Raw genomic sequence first — 23232 nt, 5'->3', positions numbered from 1 at the left:
TGATGGACATTTGGGTTGGTTCCAAGTCTTTGCTTTTGTGAATAGTGCCCCAATAAACATACGTGTGCATGTTTCTTTATAGTAGTAGCATGATTTATAAGCCTTTGGGTATACACCCAGTAATGGGATCACTGGGTCAAATGGTATTTCCAGTTCTAGATCCTTGAGGAATTGCCACACTGTCTTCCACAATGGTTGAACTAGTTTACACTCTGTGGAAATCGTTTTAAAACCACCCTCTTAACCATGTTACTGTCAGTTGCAGCCTCCATCACTGCCTACTTTGCAAGCCAGCAGCAGACCCAAGGGCAGTTCCCCAGATTTACTGCACCCTTAGGAATGGCTTGCTACATCCTCAGCACAACTTACAGATGAAGCAGTAAGCCTACAAGGGTGACATAACTCACCTAGGGCCCCACGACATTTTAAAGCTAAATCTCAGATGGAAACCCAGGCAACTGACCTCACTTTCATCACTTAACCATGACTCTGTTATTCAGTGCAGCAGAAAGAACTTTACTGAGAATGACGAATAACCACATTAGCAAACTCTCTGCTCTTTTTTTAAATGTTTCTGTTATAAGCCCAACCCATTCTGCTCACTTGCTGCCATCCCAATCTTACAGCATATGGCTCTCCCTTCCCAGGAGTGTGATACACTGTGAAAAGGTAACCAATAAAAGCCCCTTTCTTGAGCACACTGAAGTAAGGAAGACAATTTACCAGTCACTCTCCAAAGCCTCTAGCTGGTAAGCTAAAGGAAATTCTTGAAACAGTTCTACTGCTCTGTAAGAAGTAGGAAAATATGTTGCAGAAAAACGAGAAGAAAGAAGTGCACATACACACATGCTCCCCTCTCACTGTATTTACTTTGGGTACGGAAAAGTCATCACGCTTCAGGACTGAAGGGTAAATGGAGGGCAGCTATGGCTCAGGGCACTGATTAGGCATTTACTTAAGAAACTAAAAGAAGTGGGGAAAGAAAGAAGAAAATCCTTTCACCACTTACCTTGAATTCCTCAAAAGGCTGGACCCTGTCTTCTTCATCTTTGGATCCCTCGGACCTATCATAGTTACCTTGCCAATTGCTGCCATTCTTTCTAAAGGCACCTCCTCCAAGAAGCCTTCACAGCTCCAACTGGTAGAGAGCAGAGAGGTCACCAAGGCTCCACCTCAATCATATCCATAACAAATCTTACCATAGTGCATCTTGATTCATCTGAATGGCACTCAATCTTTCCTCAACAAACTAGGAGATTCTTAACAGCAAGACTTGTGTTACACATCTCTGTATCCCAAGAGTATATATAGCCCGATATTACAGTAGATACTCAGGAAATGTAGGCTGACTCCAGTGCTACAGGGCTTTGCCTTGGGCCCTGTCCCATTCATACTATATCAATGACTTTAAAACAGCCAAATCTGTTGGTTATAATAAATTGGAAGGGAAAGCTACCACCATTGAAGACAGCACTGATAGCCAGAATGATTTCTATAAGCCGTCTCTCAAGGTTGAAACCCATAAACAAAATGAAATCTCATGGAGAGATGAGATAGGCATTGCATGAAGTTTCAAAATGCACGTACAAAACAAAGAAAAGATTCAAAATTTTTAAAAATATTTCTTAAAAAATAACTGCATGTAAAAAATAGCTACATAAAAAAAAATCGCCGTGTAACAACAACATTAGGGGAGACCTAGCCTGAGATCAACATGGGAGAAAAATGCAAGTTTTATTTGGCTACAAGCTTAACAGGAACCATCAGTGAGATATTGTTCTTCGTTACTACTGCAGCTACTACTCATAGTAACAGTAGTAGTGCCCATAGTAGTGGTAGTGTAGCACTGACAGCAATTAGGATGGAAGCTACCATGTATCACATGCTATTTGCCAAACATTGTGCTAAGCACCGTACTACACTCTCTCACTTCCTTACAACTCTGTGAAGTAGGAATCTTCACCCCATTTAAGAAGGAAGCAAACTGAGTCTCAGAGCAGTTAAGTGACTTGCACAGGGTCACATATCTGGCAAGCCACAGTTACAGTGACAAGATTCAAACCCAGCTTGATTGGCATCCAATAACAAAACCCTTAACTGCTGACATAATCTGAGACCTGATGAGACAGAATGAATAAAAAAAGGATAGCCCCACTAGTATTTGCATCTATCCAACAACATCTAGAACGCTGTGTATAAGAACACTGTGTATAATTCTGGGTGTCCATTTACAAAAAGGGACATTTTCCCTCAATTCATGTTATTCAGAGGAATGTAACTGGGTTGCCCTGAATTGCAAACCCAGTTATCCCAGGTGCAGCAGCAGAATGGGAATGCTTATCTAGAAACAGAAAAATGGGTGGGGCAGGGGAGACATGACAACTGTCCTTAGGTATCTCAAGAGCTTGTATGTACAAGGCAGAAGGAAGATACGTTCTTATTCTCAGCAATGGCAGAATGAGGGCCACTGAGTTGACACTTCAAGGAGGATTTGAGTTGGACAGAGGAACCTTCAGTGAGAACATCTGACAAGGCAGTAAGTTGCCCCAAGTGCTGGGGAGAGCTTATTCACCAAGAAGCTTTTAGGAAGAGGCTGCAGGACCACAGCTGTCAGGGGTATCAAAGAAGGAATTCCTACAGGGTGAGAGGTTAGAGGAGGTTTCCACTTCCCACCTTTCAGATACCCCCCGACCCTCCAAACTAAGGAGGCCATGGTACATTTTGGCGTTCTGCTCTTTTTGCTCAGGAACTATCAGTAGTTGTAACATGAGGCTCTGAGGGTAATTTTGTCCCGAACTGGAAACAAATGGTATTTCTAACATCGTCCAAAGAGTAACTGGAATTAGAATTCGTTCTTTTCAAGCAAGAAGCATATGTTTGGATAACGTGTTTGGAAATGTGTCTGCAGGATCTAAATATCTGAACCATACATTTGAGTTTATTTCTACTTCTCAATAGTTCTATTTTATTGGATGAAGAACCTTGCAACTGATCCACAGTGAAAAATTACAATGGGCAAATATTAGTACTTCCTCCAGAAGACATTCATCTTCCACTAGGGATAAGGAGATAAAATTATTTTCCCAAACATAGTCCCAAAAGGCTGTTATTTTGATCACCTTGTTTTGCCCTTGGCATTTACTATGTATAACTTGTAGCCGTATTAAATTTATTATCAGACGAACTTCATTATCACTTTCGTGCTTTTTTTCATTTTGAACACTAGGTTAGTTCTCCATCAAACTGATTTATTCATGTCCTCAGAATGTCCTGATCAAAAACATGTGAGTGGGCCAGGCACAGTGGCTCATGCCTGTAATCCTAGCACTTTGGGAGGCTGAGACAGGTGAATCATCTGAGGTCAGGAGTTCGAGACCAGCCTGACCAACACGGTGAAACCCCATCTCAACTGAAAATACAAAATTAGCCAGGCATGGTGGCACATGACACATGCCTGTAATCCTACTTGGGAGGCTGAGGCAGAAGAATCACTTGAACCCAGGAGGTGGAGGTTGCAGTGAGTTGAGATAGTGCCACTGCACTCCAGTCTGGGCAACAAGAAGGAAACTGTCTCCAAAAATCAAAACAAAACAAAACAAAAAACATGTGAGTGAAGGCCTTATGGGCAGGGAGAAATTCTCAATCAACTTCCTCCCTCAGCCCCCAGCGCATACTAGGTACTCAATGAATGCTTGCTTGAAATGATGAGACTGTTGATGGGACCATCAATGGGTATGAAAGTCTTAATTAAGGAGAAAGATGACATGATATTTACTGGTTTTTGCCAGACTGAGAAAATGGCAGTCTCATCGCCTGGGCAGAAGAAGATCAGGAGGCAAGCTAAGTAACAGTCTCATGCTTCTGTTGCACACTGAGACACAGTGGTGGGAGGCCAGAGGATCACAGGGAAGAGGAACAATCAAGTGTGGTGTTTAGAGGATCTAAAAAACTACTGTGAGTCCAAGCCCTAAGCCCTATCATGCAATGACAAAGAAGGATCTGAGCAGGGTCAACAAGTATGGCATCTGCAAGCATGAGTATACATGCTAATCTCTGGCCAGAGAACTGGTATGTGCCCCAAAAGTACTTAATGTGCTATGTGTGGATAGGCAAGAGCTCAGAGGGGTGGCCTCTGCACACCACGGAGGACAGACAAGGAGGGCTTATCCCAGGTCGATTTTATTTTTTGTGTGTATTTTGTTTATTTTTTGACACCGGGTCTGGCTCTGTTGCCCAGGCTGGAGTTCAGTGGTGTGATCTCGGCTTACTGCAACCTCTGCCTCCCAGGCTCAAACCATCCTCTCACCTCAATCTCCCAAGTAGCTGGGACTACAGGCATGTGCCACCATGCCCAGCTAACTTTTTGTGTTTTCTGTAAAGATGAGATTTTGCCATGTTGCCCAGGCTGGTCTCAAACTCCTGAGCTCAAGCGATCCTCCCACCTCAGCCTCCCAGAGTGCTGGGATTACAGGCATGAGCCACTGCACCCAGCATATCCCAGGTCAATTCTATACATCAAACAACCCCGAGAAACAGAGGACACTTTCCAAAATATCGAGAGCTATACAATCTATTAGACAATCAAATTCCACATTAACGGAAGCAAAACAAACTGAATTTCTGGCTAAAATGTGGTAAGTAGCAGAGATTCATTCAGAGGAGGAATACGTTTTGGAAAACTTTGATCTAACTGGGCTTTGATGAGCAAGGTTTTCATTGAGAGAATGAGTATGTGATAAGCCAACAAAAGGTAAGGGTAAGAGGAATATCAGCAATCAGTATTTATAAATATCGTTTACTTCCCCTCTGCTTCTTTTTTCTTTTTTTCCCCCTATGCCTCTGAAGACCAACGTTTCTCATTAACTCTGCTGATGGAAGTAAGCAATATTATAATTAGATAGCCAAAACATAATATAAACAAAAACAGTAAAATAACAACAGTCCTCTGGAAGTGATATAAAGTTTGCACATACAGTGACAAATTAAATTTCACACAATTTCATCCAGTATAATTATTTCCAATTTGTAGACAAGGAAAATGAAGATATATTCCAAATTTAGCAGTAGTCCTTTAACATTAAGTGGCAGAGCTGTAATCCAAGTTACTTTGGTTAATTCCAAAATTAGAGTTCTTTCCCTGACAGCCAAGCGTGGTGGCTCACACCTGTAATCCCAGCACTTTGGGAGGCAGAGGCGGGTGGATCACCAGAGGTTAGGAGTTCAAGACCAGCCTGACCAACATGGTGAAGCCTCGTCTCTACTAAAAATACAAAAAAAATTAGCTGGGCATGGTAGCATGGGCACCTGTAATCCCAGCTATTCGGGAGGCTGAGGAGAATTGCTTGTACCTGGGAGGCGAAGGTTGCAGTGAGCCAAGGTTGTGCCACTGCACTCCATCCTGGGTGACAGAGCAAGCCTCCACCTCAAATAAAACAAAAACAAAATTAGAGTTCTTTCCCTGAGAAAAAGACGCCACCTAAATGCAACTGTGTCCCTAACAGAGAGGGAAAGATATCACAGATCACCCCATCCCGTCACATCATCAACTGAACAAGTCAGCATGGTACCTTGGTACTGAAAGTGAGTACGCAGATGTGGGAAATTAGAATGCTATATAACCTCTACATATTTCTTTAACTGAAAGCACTACATGGCGCCACAGATTAATATTCGTCTCAGACTTAGGTAACTGGGAAGCAAATAACCACAAACTACATTTACAAAAACCAATTATTGGGTTAAAATACATTGCAGCACTGGCCATATACTAGATTGTGTCTGTGAGGAGGGGAATGAGGCCATCTTAATGTGGCACCTCCAGAGGACACACACATAGTACACACACACACACACACACACACACACGCTAACCAAGCTGACCCTTTTTTCACATGGACAAATACCTCATCTTCTCTTAGATGTGTACAAAGCACACACGGCTGTTTCCACAACCTGCTTTTGCCATAAATGACTGCCCAATAAAATAAAAACTAATGATTAACTTTTGTGCCCTGGAAATCACTGAATAAGAAAAATATATTTCCTGAATAGCCTTTGCATATAGGGCACTGATATTCCCAAGCTCTCCAAAGAAGCTTTAAAATGACTTGCCGTTGTGAGTTAGTCACAGAACTAACATAAATACATGACATAGAAGAGGTCAGCTCCTGAATTGAAATATTTACTAACCACACGGATATTTTGGTCCTAAACTTTCCCTGAAAATGTCTCTTCTAACCAGCCTCTGCTTATGAAACACCTGGAGTCTGGACAGTCACCAAACTCCCCCAATTCCGTATATCTGGAATTGGTATTACTGTAGGGTCAATAATTATATACAGGTTATTTGCTAAGCACTAGAGATACACAGTCCATTAAGGAAGAAAAGCAAATAAATTAAGATCTCAAAGAGAAATAGGACTTAACCAGACCCGATGAGAACTACCACAGCTGTGAAGAATTGCAGGGCTCAAATCCTAGAGAGGTGAAACTGTTGTCCTTAGAGATCTACTGCCTCAAATGGCAGATGTAAGGCTGAGAAGCTGAGCAGAACTTTCAATAGACTCACGGCCTGAGGAAATAAAACATTGGAGTTCAAGGCCCTCCAAGGTGGAGGATCTATGGTAAAACCCCTAGACCTTTGGCTGGCACCAGGGGGAACTGGAAATAGTCTGGCCATTACAGGGTCTGAAGCTCTGCTTCAAATCATCTCAATTCCTGACTAGATTAAAGCTAATCTGAAATAGAAGTTTCTAGAAGCAAAGGTAAATCCTCTCCAGAGACACATCACACTATCTAGATCTCAAATAACCTCCACAAATTTTCACATAAAATGTCTGACACTCAGTCAAAACTAACCAGGCATGTGAGAGAAAAAGATGTGACTGAAAGCCAAGAACAACAGAAACAGATCAACCTGGTGGCCAGATATCAGAGTTATCAGACAAAGTTTAAAAAATGATGACTGAAAAACACAGTGAAATAGCCCTGCACACTGACCAGAGCAGCTTAAATAAAACATACCGATGATATCAAGCACTGATGAGAAGAACAGTTTTTATTCTTTTTCTTTGGCTAAAAGAGACAGAAAGTAAACACAGTAAACTATTAACATTACGTAGTAGGTACACAGTTATCTATTATACTATTTTCTGTACTATTCTGAATTTTTGTAACATTTCATAATTAACTGTTTAAAAAAGAAAAAAAAGATGTGGCTAGAGAGATCAGCGAGGGTTAAATTATGTTAGCCTTCAGAAGTCATGTGCAAGAATTTATACTTAATCAGCCAGGTGCAGTGTCCCACATCTGTACTCCCAGCACTTTAGGAGGCCAAGGCGGGAGGATTGCTTGAGGCCGCGAGTTCAAGACCAGCCTGTGTAACAGAGCAAGACCCCATCTCCACAAAAATTAAAAATAAAAGTAATAAGACCTGGCATGGTGGTTCACACACCTGTAATCCTAGAACTTTGGGGGGCCAAGGTGGGCAGATCACCTGAGGTCAGGAGTTTAAGACCAGTCTGGCCAACATGGCAAAACCCCATTTCTACTAAAAATACAAAAATTAGCTGGGTGTGGTGGTGGGCACCTGTAATCCCAGCTACTTGGGAGGCTGAGTCATGAGAATCACTTGAACACGGGAGGCAGAGGCTGCAGTGAGCTGAGATCACACCACTGCACTCCAGCCTGAGGGATAGAGCGAGACTCTCTCTCCAAAAAATAATAATAATAATAATAAAAAGATAAAAGTAATAAGTTTTTTAAAAATATTTTACACTTTATTCTTCAGGTAATAAGAAGGCATTAAAGGATTTTAAACAGCGGAGTGACCGCATGTGACTTGCTCTCTATATAGATCAGTCTAGTCTCAATATGACAAAGAGAGGGAAGGCAAGGGAGCCCTCTGGGAGGCTGCTGCAGTAACCCAGATAAGGGATGATCATGGCTTTTCTGCTGGCAATGAAGAATAGCTGTAAAGACCTGAATTACAGAGTATGAATTGTCTAAGGATTTGGGGTTTAGTTCTCAAAACTGCTAAATTATATCCCAGTCAAATGAGGAAGCAAAGGAGGCCACTGGGACAAAGAGAAACCTAAAATGAGAACAATTTCATTAGAGCAAGGGCAACATCCAGGATAAAGCCTGGGATTGGTAAAAAGAAAAATGTGAATTTTTCTGTAAATCCTTAGAAGAAACACAAGTAGTTCTAAAACTGAAAGCTAACAAGCACTCAGCTCCACACCAGATGGTCAGATAGATACATTCACAACTTGCCAGCATTCTAAGGCCTTGTGCACCCCCTTCCAAGCATGCAGATGCTTTTATCTGAGAGGAAAAAAATTCTACTTCTGATTCTGACAGCAAATGCCAAGTCACATCTTGCCAGTAGAGAATGACATCTCCCAACCACAAACCCACCTAAAATTTTACAACCTTATTTTCATTTTGACCACTACTTCCACCAGCCCTGCTGGAAATTAAAAGAAACTGAGGAGAGATGACAGTTTCTGAAGAACTCAGCTTTTTTATCTGCACCCCCCCAAAAGTAGATCTGTTTCTCTAGATTATTCATGAGCAGCCCATGTGTTATTCTGTGAAGAAAAATTAAGCATATCAAACAACTTTATTCCCATATTCTGAAAAATGAACCTCAGGCAGAGTCTGACTATTTCTTCAATCGCTCTATAATCCTATATTGAGAAAATACTTAAGAATTAATTTTCTTTATCATTACCCTTTGAGCCTTTTCAAAAGGTTCAGGTTTAAAATTAAGCACATCAAGTACCCAGTCTAGCTAGTTTGGTTATAAATATACATTCCTGGAACTGACTTATGAATGGCTACTTTGCTAGAGATAGGATTTTGCATGATATTTTCCCCCCAATCTGTTCACACCATAAAAAATATTCAGAGATGTTCTTTTTAAAGGAAGCACTTTCCACACACATGCCCATGTAGTGTCTCAATTTGTATACATTCTGCTGGGATAGTTTGGTTTTAGAGGCAGGGTAGTATACTATTTGCATTCAACTTTTTTCACATGCCAGAATAAGTAAAACTGAGACAAACAAGATTGTCTTCTGTTCCCAAGGTATAAGGTGCCTTGGCCTGACATACTAAGAGGTTCAGGAATTAATCACTAAATGACACAACTTCCTGCTTCAGCATTTAACCAGAAAACACCCTTTCTCATTCTCTCCAAACAATGCTGCTGAATCAAAATTTCAACCCATCAGAACTCAGGCAACTAGAGGCATGATAAATATCATCTAACAGATCTTAATAGTTAATAATAAAACAGGAATAAACTTTATAATTATTTATATATCACGCTTTGATCAAATTTACGAGACTGAATACAATTTCTAAAGTTATAGGCAGATTTCCTCAAATAGTTATCACCATCACAATCCTGGAAAAGATAAGATGCTCACAGACATTTTTACAAAATGCTCTAAGGTTGAAATAAGAAACATGTGCTTAACACCCCTTTAGGGAAATCCCAAGATTAATTTCCAGAGTATGTAAATACCCTTTGGAAATACATGAAAGTCTGGCTGCAGACTGCCCAGAGGACGGATGCTACCATTCCAAGATACATGCTCTGCGAATAATACTCACCGGGTTAAGCGTTTCTTCAACAGAATGATGAACGGTCCACCAGTCTGAAGTCCATTCCCACGCGTTCCCCACTATGTTGTATAAGCCATAACCATTGGGAGGGAAGGCATCAACCTAAAAATAAAGAAAGGAAAAATGCTGTCAAACTATTCACCTGGTTTAGAAAAAGTCTTCAGTGCAGAAATGCAACAAGAGCTTTAATTTTAGAGTATGAATACTGATTTCTATTCCAATAGTCAAAGTACAATTCGGCCAACATAAAGACAAAGAAAGGGGCATTTTTTTTTTTTTTTTTGGCTTTGAGCTCTTAGAGAATTCAGAAACCTAAAGAGAGTTCATATTAAATGGCATGAAAGTCAGATAAATTATTCCTAATAGAGTTACTAATATTATCATAAATTAAAAATTTGTATCAAACATTGGGTGAGTAGGGGGAGGATAGAAGATACTTAGACTTTCAAAATCATTCACAGGAAAATCCCATTGGACCCAATATGAGTCTTGCCATCAGAGCTCAACTTTCCTGGCCACAAAATGTCTTTCAGCACTGAGAGACCCCAAGTCAGTCAGCTCTGTCCTCTCCACAAGTTTCTGCCAACTCATCATCTTATCTTAAGCCTCAAAACGTAAGGGGATTTGTTTTTATAAAGAAAATGTGAATTCATTATTAACTATATTGGTAATAGAGGGTTTTCAGTCTCTGAAACCTGAGTCTCAGGCAAAGTGTATGCATTCTTCAGCAGAAAATTATACATTTCAAAGGCAGGTCAGACAGTCTGCCACATAATACTGTCACAAACACGTGACCAAAGTGTAGAGTTTTTATAAAAGCGGGGAGAGCAAGAGAAAAAAAAAAAATCTAACTGAACAATAGTAAATGCAGAAAGTTTTGCTGGCTTAATGGCTTAACATTTTTCTCAACATTTTAAAATGGAAATTCTCAAACATAAAGGAAAATTTCATTTTTAAAATGCAAAATATATATACATATATCAAGTAATCCTTGGGGGTTTAACAATCTTTTTGTAAATCCATGCTTTTTCCATACTAAATGAAGTAGAATGGAAGGAATGAATAAACTAAAATTCATTCCATGTGGCTTCAGATGGTTTCACATCTACACATGAATATGGAAGCATCTGATGCTTGGGCAATTCAGAGCACTCCAATCAAAGTCACGAAGCTAGTGTGAAAAGAACTTAATCTGGATGAGTTGGAAAGCTGAAAATTCTCACCACACTGCTTCCAAAATCAGCAATCATTATGGAAACAGCAGTACTTATTCATTGGTTCATTCAGTAATTCCATGCACAGTGACTAAAGACAGGGAAGGCTTCAATGACAAATAATGAATGACCTCAACTAGTTTAATGAGGGAGAAAAAAAGAATATGCCCAAAACTCAAAATCCAATTCTGAAAGGCAGAATGGGATGAGTAGGGTAAGAGAGGGAAATAAAATGTCAGAGAAATTCACAAGAGGGAGAAATTTCTGGCTGAAGGCATTCTCCTTTACAAAAGTAGAGCTGTGTGGGCAGATTTCGAATAGGGCTCAGAGTTCAAAAGAGAAAGAAGAGGCCACAGACATAAACAACTTTTTCAACAATTTGGAGAGGATCCAAAAAAACATGGTAGAGTAATAGCTGGAAGGAGTAGGAAGGAAAAGAAGAAATTCAGTTATTTTAGGAAGAAAAGGAAAGGAGCCAGGGGAGCAAGTGCAGTTAAAAGATGAAACATGCCAGGTACAGTGGCTCATGCCTGTAATCCTAGCACTTTGAGAGGTCAAGGTGAGTGGATCACCTGGGGTTAGGAGTTCAAGACTAGCCTGGCCAACATGGTGAAACCCTGTCTCTACTAAAAATACAAAAAAATTAGCCAGGCAGGTGCATGGCCCATGCCTGTAATCCCAGCTACTCAGGAGGCTGAGGTAGGAGAACTGCTTGAACCCAGGAGGCGGAGGTTGCAGTGAGTCAAGATGGCACCACTGCACTCCAGGCTGGGTGACACAGCGAGATTACATCTTAAACAAACAAACAAAAACAGATGAAACACATGCTGGAGGAAGGAATCATTTTCCAGACTCAAAGAGCACAGGTGGAAGTGCTCTCAAATCAGTCTGCCTGAGGTCCTATCTGTGCATCAACACTATTTTTTTTTTTTTTTTTTTTTTAGATAGGGTCTTGCTCTGTTGCCCAGACTGGAGTACAGTGATGCGATCACAGTTCACTGCAGCCTCAACCTCCCAGGCTCAAGCGATCCTCCCAGCTCAGCCTCCTGAGTAGCTGGGACCACAAGTGTGCATGACCACACCCAACTAATTTTTGGAATTTTTAATAGAGATGGGGTCTCCCCATGTTGCCCAGGCTGGTCTTGAACTCCTAGGTTCAAACAAACCTCTTGTCTCAGCCTCCCGAAGTGCTGGGATTATAAGCATGAGGCACTAGACCCAGTGACACCAACAGTTAACAGCTAACATTAGGCAAGCAACTTAACCTATATGGGTTAAGTAACTTAACCTATATTTTGTCTGTAAAATGGGAAAAATAATAGTACCTACTCAAGGGTTTGGGTATTTTTTTCTTTACCTACCTTAAATAATTTGATGTTTAAGTGAGGTAGAATGTGGAGGTCACCACCCCTAAAATTACCATACGTGAGTATACCACTAAGGAAAAGAAAAATTTTAACTGCCTGCTGTTAAACCAATCCACTAACTAAAGCTTCCTCTCAGGAGCCTCAAAAGCAAACAAATGTATATGAGAATACTCCTGGCACATTTTCAGATGAATGAGCTGATATGCATTAAAGCCAAAACTAATCATTGTGTAACAAGCAGCATAGCAAAATGTAAATTCTTTAGGCTCACTGGGGTCAAAATATTTGCTCAGTATAAAATCAGATCTAGCTGGGTCTGGTGGCTCATGCCAGTAATCCCAGCACTTTGGGAGGTTGAGGAAGAAGGATAGCTTGAGGCCAGGAGTTCAAGACCAACCTAGGAAACACAATGAGACCCCACCTCCATAAAAAAAAAATATTTTTTTTAGAGATGGAGTCTCTGTCACCCAGGCTGGAGTGCAGTGGCCTGATCTCAGCTCACTGCAATCTCTGCCTCCTGGATTCAAGTGATTCTCCTGCCTCAGTCTCCTGAGTAGCTGGGATTACAGGTGCACGCTGCCACGCCCGGCTAATTTTTTTGTATTTTAGTAGAGACGGGGTTTCACTGCATTTCCCAGTCTGGTCTCCAAATCCTGAGTTCAGGCAATCCACCTGCCTCGGCCTCCCAAAGGGCTGGGATTACAGGCATGAGCCACCGTGCCTTGCCCCACCAAAATTTTTAAATTAACTGGGCATGGTGGTGTGCACCTGTAGTCCCAGCTACTTGGGAGGCTGGGGTTGTAGAATCACTTGAGCCCAGGAGGCTGAGGTTGCAGCAAGCTGTGATCATGCCACTGCATTCCAGCCTGGGCAACAGAACAGGATCCTGTCTCAAATAAATAAAATCAGACCTGAAATAATAAATACATGAAATATCAGATCAGGAAGCTATTTCCCTGTAGTCCATTTCATCATCAAAGTTAAATTCCTGCTCCAATTGACCAGAGCATGTGGACACAAAAGAGCAGCTTAGGTGGACTTGAGATACTACGTGTAAACGATTTCCATAAGATAGAGATCTCATTAAGTCTCATTCTAAACACAGATGGCAGCTGTCTTTCTCTGGCTGGCTTGCTTGCTTTTTCCTTTAGTCCTGTTTGTCAAATTGGTTCCTTTAGGACTCCCAGTAAATGTTCTAATTTGTTTTAGTAACTTCCATGGCAACTTCTTCAGGTTAATTTCCTACACATATGCTGAACTTCCAGTTAAATATTCCAATTCTAAACATCTGTAGAGTGTCCTTATTTCATACTGAACAACGTGTTTTTTGAAAAGGTACACTGATTTTAAAAGAGTAAATGGCTCTATATTCCTTGGTAGCTCATGTAATTAAATAGAAAAGAAACTCTGTAGCTGCAAGTGCTGTCAAATATGCATAACTGTCCAAGAAAACCTTGTCATGGCCTTTTGCTAAAATGAACAGGCACTTATATCATTTGTTTGGTTCATCAAAAATGCTTATCACAGGCCAGGCGCAGTGGCTCACGCCTGTAATCCCAGCACTTTGGGAGGCCGAGGCAGGTGGATTGCCTGAGCTCAGGATTCGGAGACCAGACTGGGAAACACAATAAAACACAAAAAAAATCAGCCAGGCGTGGCAGCGTGCACCTGTAATCCCAGCTACTCAGGAGGCTGAGACAGGATAATCACTTGAACCCAGGAGGCAGAGACTGGAGTGAGCCAAGATCACGCCATTGCACTCTAGCCTCGGCAAGAGTAAGACTCCACCTCAAAAAAAAGAAAAAGAAAAAGAAAAGAAATGATTATCACGGTCTTGTCCAAATGAAGGCCACAAAGGCCATCGCCTGTGTCTTTGGAACAGAGCTCACCCATCTTTCAGGACCAACTGATCCTGTTCAACTGCTGATCACATGGACCCTCCTGCACTTTGGCTTTCAAAGCGCTTATTTGAATATTTGCTACTAGGACAACTAAGAATTGCATCTACAGCTCCACCCAGGCCCATACCTAGGCTTCAAGCTGTACTGCAGCTGCCTTGCTTGTCACACCCCGGCATGCATGAGGAGGATCCAGGCGGCTAAGGCCCTTTTCCTGCCAGCGTCTCTAGTGTGTCCACTGCCTAAGAAGGCTGAATATGGGCCTGGTGGCCCAGTGCCATCCATTTTCAGGGTCAGATGCATCCGCAGGTCAGTTGTTATACACTCCTTAGCAGATTCTGACTTTAATGGCTACTGTCCTGCTGTCTGTAACAACCAATACCTTTCCTGGTGTCTAATGAGCATCCACAGCAGGCACCTTCACTGACATTCTGTGCATCCTGCAGTACCACTTCTGCTGAACCAAAAGTAGCTCGCTGGGCACCTTCATTCCACACCCAGCTCTATACCAGCAAGCCGGGCTTCCTACCCATTTAAAGTTTGAGAAAAGGTTGAGATCATTTTTTTCCCAAGACCTCTAATCAGTCACTTTTTCTAATAAAACGATTCACCTGCAATAGTAGTTCATTCTAAGGGAAACGTCAGAGGAAACAGCTACTAGGTTTGATAAGTCATTTGCCGCTACCAAATAATGCATCCATTTCCCATGAGTTTGTGTTGGTTTATTACATATGCAACTCACATACATGGAATTTTATACACATATGCACTCATATACTTATTTAAGGGACAAATACTCTCATGCAGTATTTTGTTTCTTATATTAATTCCACCTAAGAAGAATAATGCTTTATTTATTTATTCATTCATTCATTCATTCATTCATTCATTCATTCATTCGATACAGAATCTCACTCTGTCGCCCAAGTTAGAGTGCAGTAGCGCAATCTCGGCTCACTGCAACCTCCACCTCCAGGGTTCAGACAATTCTCTTACCTCAGTCTCCCACATAGCTGGGATTACAGGTGCCCGCCACAATGCCTGGTTAATTTTTACATTATTACTAGAGGCAGGGTTTCATCACGTTGGCCAGGCTGGTCTTGAACTCCTGACCTCAGGTGATCAACCAGCCTCAGCCTCCCAAAGTGCTGGGATTACAGGTATGAGCCATCGTGCCTGGGCCACAACTATAATGTTTTAACTACTATAGCTAAAAATAATCTTTCATTTCTGTTAGGTCAAGTGCCTCTTTGTTCTTCATCTTTTCTAAAAATCTCTTGTTCTTTCTCTATTGCTTGTTTAGTTTTTCAGTTTAAATCTTGGAATCACTTGGTGATGTTTCCAATAGCTTGTCTGTGTCACACTTAGAAATAAATTTTGATCCCTGCACTTTGGGAGGCCAAGGCAGGTGGATCACCTGAGGTCAGGAGTTTGAGACCAGCCTGGCCAAGACAATGAAACCCCATCTCTACTAAAAATACAAAAAATTAGCCAGGCTTGGTGGCAGGTGCCTGTAATCCCGGCTACTTGGGAGGCTGAGGTGGAAGAATCGCTTGAACCTGGGAGGTGGAGGTTTCCATGAGCCAAGATCGTGCCACTGCGCTGCAGCCTGGGCAACAAGAGTGCAACTCCGTCTCAAAAAAAGAAAACGAAAAAGAAATAAATTTTTGGAAGAAAAATTACTGCATGAAACAAAAAGACAAATATTTTTTTAAATGACTACTGTTAGAAGGGTTGTTGGAAGAAAATTAGTCTCTGTAACAACAAACCCAGTAAAGGGCTATTTCTCCACCACAAGATTTCCTTTCTCACAGTGTTAAGAAAAAATAAAAATGTGTTTGCTATGCTGTGAATAATGGTGTCCCCTCGAAAATTCATATTGAGACTTAATCCCCAATGCAACAGAATTAACTTGATTTTTTGTTGTTGTTGTTGTTTTTGTTTGTTTGTTTGTTTCTTTTGAGACAGAGTCTTGGTCTGTCACCCAGGCTGGAGTGCAGTGGCACAATCTCGGCTCGCTGCAACCTCCGCCTCCTGGGTTCAAGTGATTATCCTGCCTTAGCCTCCGGAGTAGCTGGGATTACAGGTGCCTGCCACCACGCCTGACTAATTTTTGTATTATTACAAAAGACAGGGGTTTGCCGTGTTGGCCAGGCTGGTCTCAAACTCCTGACCTCAAGTAATACACCTGCCTCGGCCTCCCAAAGTGCTGGGATTATACACGTGAACCACTGTGCCCCATTAGGGATTAACTTAATCCTCAATGCAAGTATGGCCTCTGAGGGTGTGACAAAATCATGAGGGCTCCTCCCTCGCGAGTGGGAATAGCACCATTATAAAAGAGCTCAAGGTTGAAGGGAGTGCTCTTTTGTCTTTCTTCTGCCTTCTGCCAGGTGAGGACACAGCGTTAGTCCCCTTTGGCAGATACAGTCAACCCAATCATACTGGTGCCTTGGTCTTGGACTTCCCAGCCTCCAGAACTATAAGAAATAAATGTCTGTTGTTTATAAATTATCCAGTCTGTGGTACTTTGTTACAGCAGCACAAAGGGACTAAGACACTCTTTAACATGGCTTTATGAGTGTATGATTATGCCAACAAAAGGACGGTGAGAAAGGAACTCTTGTACACCCATAGAGGAAACCATGCCCCAAGTGTTCTGCAAAATAATTCAACCATGTATCTGAAACTCTTCCCAAGAAAGTTTTCTAACCTTTGACTCAATTATTTTACTGCTGGGAATCTATCTTTAAAAAATCATCAAAGAGCCGGGTGCAGTGGCTCATGCCTATAATCCCAACACTTTGGGCGGCTGAGGCAGGAGGATCACCTGAAGTCAGCAATTCAAGACCAGCCTGGCCAACATGGTGAAACCCTGTCTCTAATAAAAACAAAAAAATTAGCCAGGCATGGTGGTGTGCACCTGTCATCCCAGCTACTTGGGAGGTTGAAATGGGAGAATTGCTTGAACCCAGGAGACAGAGGTTGCAGTGACCCAAGATTACATCACTGCACTACAGCCTGGGTGACAGAGTGAGACTCCGTTTCAAAACTAAATAAATAAATAGATAGATAATTAAGCAAATAAAATGGCTCAAGGTTGAAGTGAGTGCTCTTTTGCCCTTCTTCTGCCTTCTGCCAGGAGAGTTCCTTCTGGTGGATGCAGCCAACATCAATCATGCTAGTGCCTTGGTCTTGGACTTCCCAGCCTCCAGAATTGTGAGAAATAAATTTCTGTTGTTTACAAATTATCCAGTCTGTGGTATTTTCTTACAGCAGCACAAAGGGACTAAGACTAAGTCATGGCTTTATGAGTGTATGATTATGCCAACAAAAGAACGGTGAGAAAAGAACTCTTATACACCCACAGAGGAAAACATGGCCCAAGCGTTCTGGAAAACAATTTGGCCATATATCTGAAACTCTTACCAAGAAGGTTTTCTAGCCTTTGACTGAATTATTTCACTGCTGGGAATCTATCTTTCAAAAATCATCAAAGATGTAGGTTAATATTTATGTACAAGATATTCACTGCAGAAAAAAAAAAACCAGAAATAACCTGTTTCTGATAAATACATTGGGGCTTATTTATATGATAGGTTACCCAGCTGCTGAAAGACAATGTATTTGTGGCATACTGCTAATGACTGATGAAACGTTTCTGATATAGTCCCTGCCTATAATTTAAAACTATTTAAAATAGTACGATTTTAAATACTGTATCCAGTCTGACCTAAATGCAATATGTAAAAAAATATGATACATATACACCAGAAACACATATGCTGGCAAATATGGTAGTTAAGAGCATGGGCTTTGGAAACAAACCGACCTGGTTCAAATTCCAGCTGTGCCGCTTTCCAGCTGTGTAACCTTGAGCAAGTTAGTTAACCTCTCTGTGCCTCAGAATGCTCACCTGGAAAATGGGGATAATAGTACCTACCTTACAGAGTTGAATGGACAGTAAATGAGACAATTCATGCAAATGCCTTAGCACAATGCCCGGCACGTTGCAAGCACTCAACAACTACAAGTCATTATTAGCATCATCAACACAGAGAACAAACGGGGAAGAAATGCACCGATATACTAACAGGGGTTATTTCTGGGTGGTAGAATTCCAGGTCAGTTTAGCTTTCTCCTTTATAATCTTCTTGTTTTTCCAAATATTCTACAATAAGTATTATGGAATTAGAAAAGAAAATCCATTATACAAAAAGAGCATCTGATTAATTATTAGTATTTACTATGTGCAACAGTGAATGCATACACGAAGGGAACACCATGTGAGTCAGAAAATGAGCAATGCCTTTCACCCATGTCTACTGGGAGCCGCAGTTCTCAGCAGCTGCCACCCTCCTGCAGAGGTCTCATTACTCACGGGCGCAGTTCCTTGGAAGCCGTCCTCGCCAGTGTTGGTCACCGGAAACTCGCCCTGCCAAATGTTGGCATAATGCTGGCCTTTGGGCTGCAGTTTGTTGCCCCAGGGGAAAAGTCTGTCAGAAGAGACACAGGCATCAGCCTGTCAAACAGGCACAGGTTTTGGATTAAAGTCAAGAGAAGGGATGCAATGAAAAAGAGAACATTGCTCACTTGTTCTGAGTGAGCCTTTTCAAATATATATATAAATAAATAAAAATTTTAATCAAGATTTATTTTCAATTTCCTTATAACTTCTCATGTCACATCCACAACAGCCTCAGTCTTGCCCAGGTACTCAGGAGGCCTGAAATAAATCACAAAACTAAAAGAAGGACTTATAGAAAGCTGGGAGAGTAGACCTCACTTTAGACTTATATGGTAGCGTGATCAGGCACCACCACACCACACTTTTTTATAAAGCCTGGGCTATTTTAAGGAGCCTTTCCTAGAAGATGTGAACCCAACATGAGTTTTCTGTCTCATGGCTCTAGAAGCAGAGAAATACCACTGCTTCAGGAGATGCCCAAAATAAGAAAATGCTAAAAGCAAGGCAGTCTGCCAAGCTCTAAGCAGTGATATGTAACTCAAGGGGGTTGAATTGCTAGGACTTGCTTTGGGGCTGCAGGGAGCCCACTTGGCCAGACACTTGGTTTAGGGGTGATAAAAGATTTGTGAACCATTCTCCAGTGTCTTCTAAGTAATTTTGTGGAAAAATAAGAAAAAGAAAAGAATTATTGTCGTTACTAACTTTCTAACCAAAGTAAGTTCCATGGAGTTTTTTGTTGTTGTTTGTTTGTTCAAATGATCAACATATTGTCAGACAAGATGAGACCCTCTAAGTACCTATTGTGCAGGCCTCCCCGACAGCTGTATTCCCACTCGGCTTCCGTGGGCAGCCGCTTCCCTGCCCACGTGCAGTAGGCAACCGCATCATTCCAGGAGACATGGAGAACTGGATGATCCGGCCTGGGGAACAGCAAAAGTAGAATGAAAAGCAGCACCAACCAGAACAGGAAGCAGGAACTGGCTTCAGCAAAGCGCCCATAATCCCCCTCATTTCAATCTGTGACACTGAGGTCATCCTGGTCCTGAAGTCAAACCCCAGCCATGCTACATCTGTCACACTCCACCAAAGGTTTCTGACAACCCAGGCTCCAAAATGGGTTACAGTTCCACTGGGAACTAGACCAAAAACATTTCTTCACTTTGTAGGCTTGGACTCCCACAGAATTTCATTGCTATGGCAGATGCAGAGATACTCCAGCTGCTAGGAGGGCCATCAGCAGAAGCTTCTAGCTCCTTTGGGGTTTAGCAGAGCTGACAGCCATCTCAGAGCCACCAGTGACTAACCAACCACAGCAGGGGCATATAGACCCAGCCATTTCAGCCTACAGTGGCTCAACCTAAGGGCCATATACACCCTAGAGGCCCCTGTATTGGCTGGAGCTTGGTTGGACCTGCATTGTGGCTTTGATTTTTCCCTCTGCCTAGTGCTGCTCTGGCCCCCTCCTTTCCACAGGTGTGGAGCCCTACCATTCTGCATCCTAAACTCCAACTCAGCCTCTGTTTCCACAGAACCCAACCTGTGACCCTTGGCTTTCAATTCTGTGTCTTTCTACTTTTCCTCTACAGGTGGCCAGTCTTTTTTTCCTGAGGGTATAAAGGGTGTGGAAGCTTGGTTTAAACACACACACACACACACACACACACACACACACACACACACAGAGAAAAAGGGGATAGACTCATTCACCCAGCACTAGATGGCTTTGGATGAATTCCCTGCTTACTTTTTTTAAAGTGGGCTACACATTCCTAGTCTATTCCTTATACACCTTTCAATTCCCCACAGTAATTACACCAGGCCTTCCATTTATTCTTTCAACAAACATCTACTGAGTACCCATCACGTGCCAGTCACTGTTTCCCAGCACAGACAAGAGATGTACTCTTCTCAGAAGACCCATTGGTGTTGACTGCATGAATAACATACATTTCCCTTTGGGTTTTCCTTCCTCCCTTAGCTTTTTCCTCTGTTACTAAATTCAGGAAAGCAGATATTAACTGGGAGCTAAGAAGCCAAGTCCACTTGAGAAGCCCAGGAATCCTATAACTTTCCACCTTGAAGACTAATTTCAGCACAGAGGTTTCCAACTCAGGCTTTGAAAGATGTTTGACTTTTGTCAAGGGGCTATATCCCTAAAGCTGAACTTCCTATACTCCCAGCTCCCTGACAATGAGGGCAATAACCAGGAACGTTGTTAAAAATAGTGACTTAAAAATTGCATCTGAAAAATTAGGTTAGAAGAGCAGGTTTCTTGGGCTGCTGAGATGCTGAGTCCTAACCCAAACCTTGCTCCAACTCCAGAGTTTAAAGTGTTACTCTATTTTTGCTTGAGATAATTATTTCCTTGCCACCCTGGAGACTTGCTGACCGACTTGGCTCTCTGTGGTTCTCCAGTTAGATGGTGGCTTCAAAGAATTCCAATCCGGGACTAAAGATCATGTGAATCCTATACCCAAGGCCTAGGCTTTTACAGTGGCAACCTGGCAGGACACAATTAATTATCCATAAGACAGATGTCTTCTTCCTCATAATGACCCACTAATAAGAGAGAATAGAAACAGAATGTAAAGATTAAACATGTCATGAGGTTTGGAATAGGCCTCTCAAAAGGAGCAAGGAAACTGGGAAGAGGCAACTCTTTGACAGGCCAAATGAGGAAGGAAAGAGGCCACTAATTAAGAGCCTTCTTATGAGCAAGGTGCAATGTTTGGGTCTTTACATACATTATTTCCCGCCATCTTATTTTCCTACCAATTACAGTTTGTCATTCTCACCATTTTACAGATGAAGACGCCCACTGAGTTCTTTTGCCAGAGCAAAGGGTATCTATTTTGCAATGGAACTTGTCAACTGGGGAAGGAGGGACCAGCCTCACCTGTGCCGAATAGTAGAGTCAGGCCCTTCTGGGTGTCTCCAGTTAGCGCCTTTCACAGGTAACCACCAGGGAGCAGCTGCAACCTCAAAGCAACCCAGAACAGGCTGATGTTAGCTACTAACATCAACTCTAGAAAAACATCAACTTAGTGCATGCAGCAAAAATCTCAATGTCTTCAACTTCCATTTGGGTTACCAAACAAATACATTTGCCAGAATACCAAAAAAAAAAAAAAGGACTTATATGTAAATAAATCTTTAACAAAAAAGTATTACTTAATATCATAAAGCATCACAGTGAACAAATAAATACGTATTTAAATGGTGTTTATCTGTAAGAATTTTTTTTTTTTGAGACGGCGTCTTGCTCTGTCACCCAGGCTGGAGTGCAGGGGGTACAATCTTGGCTCACTGCAACCTCTGCCTTCCAGGTTCAACTGATTCTCTTGCCTCAGCCTCCCAAGCAGCTGGGACTACAGGCACGTGCCACCACGCCCAGCTAATTTTTTGTATTTTTAGTAGAGACAGGGTTTCACCGTGTTAGCCAGGATGGTCTCAATCTCCTGACCTCATGATCCACCCACCTCGGCCTCCCAAAGTGCTGGGATTATAGGAGTAAGCCACCGTGCCCGGCCTTTGTAAGAATTTTTTAAAAGTGCATGGCTAGTCAATCCTCTATAATCTCTAACAAGTGAGACAGGTAGTGCTGCTCCTATTTAAAAGATGGGGAAACAGAGTTAACCTTACAATTAAATGTGAGGCTGAAGGTCAACCATGGTGGTCAGAGATCAAGCTGAAACACAGAGGAAAAAATGGGGTGTGTTTTCAAAAGACCCTGATTAAACTTCCAACCCAACATTGGCTGGGTGACCCTGGGCAAGTTCACTACTTGTCTGGACCCTCCTAGTCCTTGTCTGTGAAATGGGAGCACACCCCCCTGCCTCACCTAACTCAGAATACAGAGGTCAAATGAGGTAAGATTGGAAAATGCTCAGCAAACTGCAACTAGAACCTTAACTCCTACTTTATGGTTCTGTTAACTAAAATAACGACAGTCAGTGGTCCTCATTTAGTGAATGGTTTAGTTAGGAACACAGGCTTTGGAGCCAGTCAAAATGAGATTTGAATCATGGCTCTGCTGTTCACAGTGTGACCCAAGGCAACTTATTTAACCTCTTTCCCCAAGCCTGTTTTCTCATGTGGAGATAGAGATAGTAATAGAACCTATATCTTGGGTTATTACAAGGAGGAAATATAATACGCATACAGGACTTATGACTATGCCCTTAGCAACTGAGGTTAATATGACTTAGCAAGCACTCAGTAAAGGGAACCAGTCTCACTATGGCCCCATGACACTCAGTCACAAGGAGAGCCACAAAACTAATCATTGCTGCTAATACTAGCTAAAGAACAGACGTTGCAAATGATTCTTTTTTTTTTTTTTTTTTTTTTTTTTTTTTTTTTTTGAGACGGTCTCACCCTGTCGCCTAGGTTGGAGAACACTGGCACGGTCATGGCTCACTGCAGCCTTGACCTCCCCAGTTCAGGTGATCCTCCTACCTCAGCATCCCAAGTACCTGGGACTACAGATGTGCACCACAATGCCCAGCTAAATTTTTTGTGTTTTTTGTAGAGACGGGGTTTTGCCATGTTGCCCAGGCTGGTCTTGAACTACTGGGCTCAAGTGATCCCTGCCCAACTTGGCCTCCCAAAGTGCCGGGATTACAGGTGTGAGCCACTGCACCTGGCCTGCA

The 23232-nt window shown here is 42.0% G+C and overlaps 1 protein-coding gene across 4 annotated transcripts in view; it reads right to left on the bottom strand.

The window, feature by feature from the left end:
* The window catches only part of SUMF1 (sulfatase modifying factor 1), a 404376-nt gene that overhangs the window by 336034 nt on the left and 45110 nt on the right, over positions 1–23232 (bottom strand). For all 4 annotated transcript variants that reach the window (XM_011965456.1, XM_011965458.1, XM_011965459.1 and 1 more), the window contains 4 exons: positions 21477–21559; positions 19378–19500; positions 18494–18608; positions 9622–9735 (listed from right to left, as the gene is read on the bottom strand). In XM_011965456.1, the coding sequence (XP_011820846.1) occupies positions 9622–9735; positions 18494–18608; positions 19378–19500; positions 21477–21559 (435 nt within the window). The remainder of the gene's footprint in view (positions 1–9621; positions 9736–18493; positions 18609–19377; positions 19501–21476; positions 21560–23232) is intronic.

Source organism: Mandrillus leucophaeus, unplaced genomic scaffold, assembly GCF_000951045.1.
Source record: "Mandrillus leucophaeus isolate KB7577 unplaced genomic scaffold, Mleu.le_1.0 Scaffold727, whole genome shotgun sequence".
Taxonomy (NCBI): Eukaryota; Metazoa; Chordata; class Mammalia; order Primates; family Cercopithecidae; genus Mandrillus; species Mandrillus leucophaeus.
This window is presented reverse-complemented; position numbering and strand designations above follow the sequence as displayed.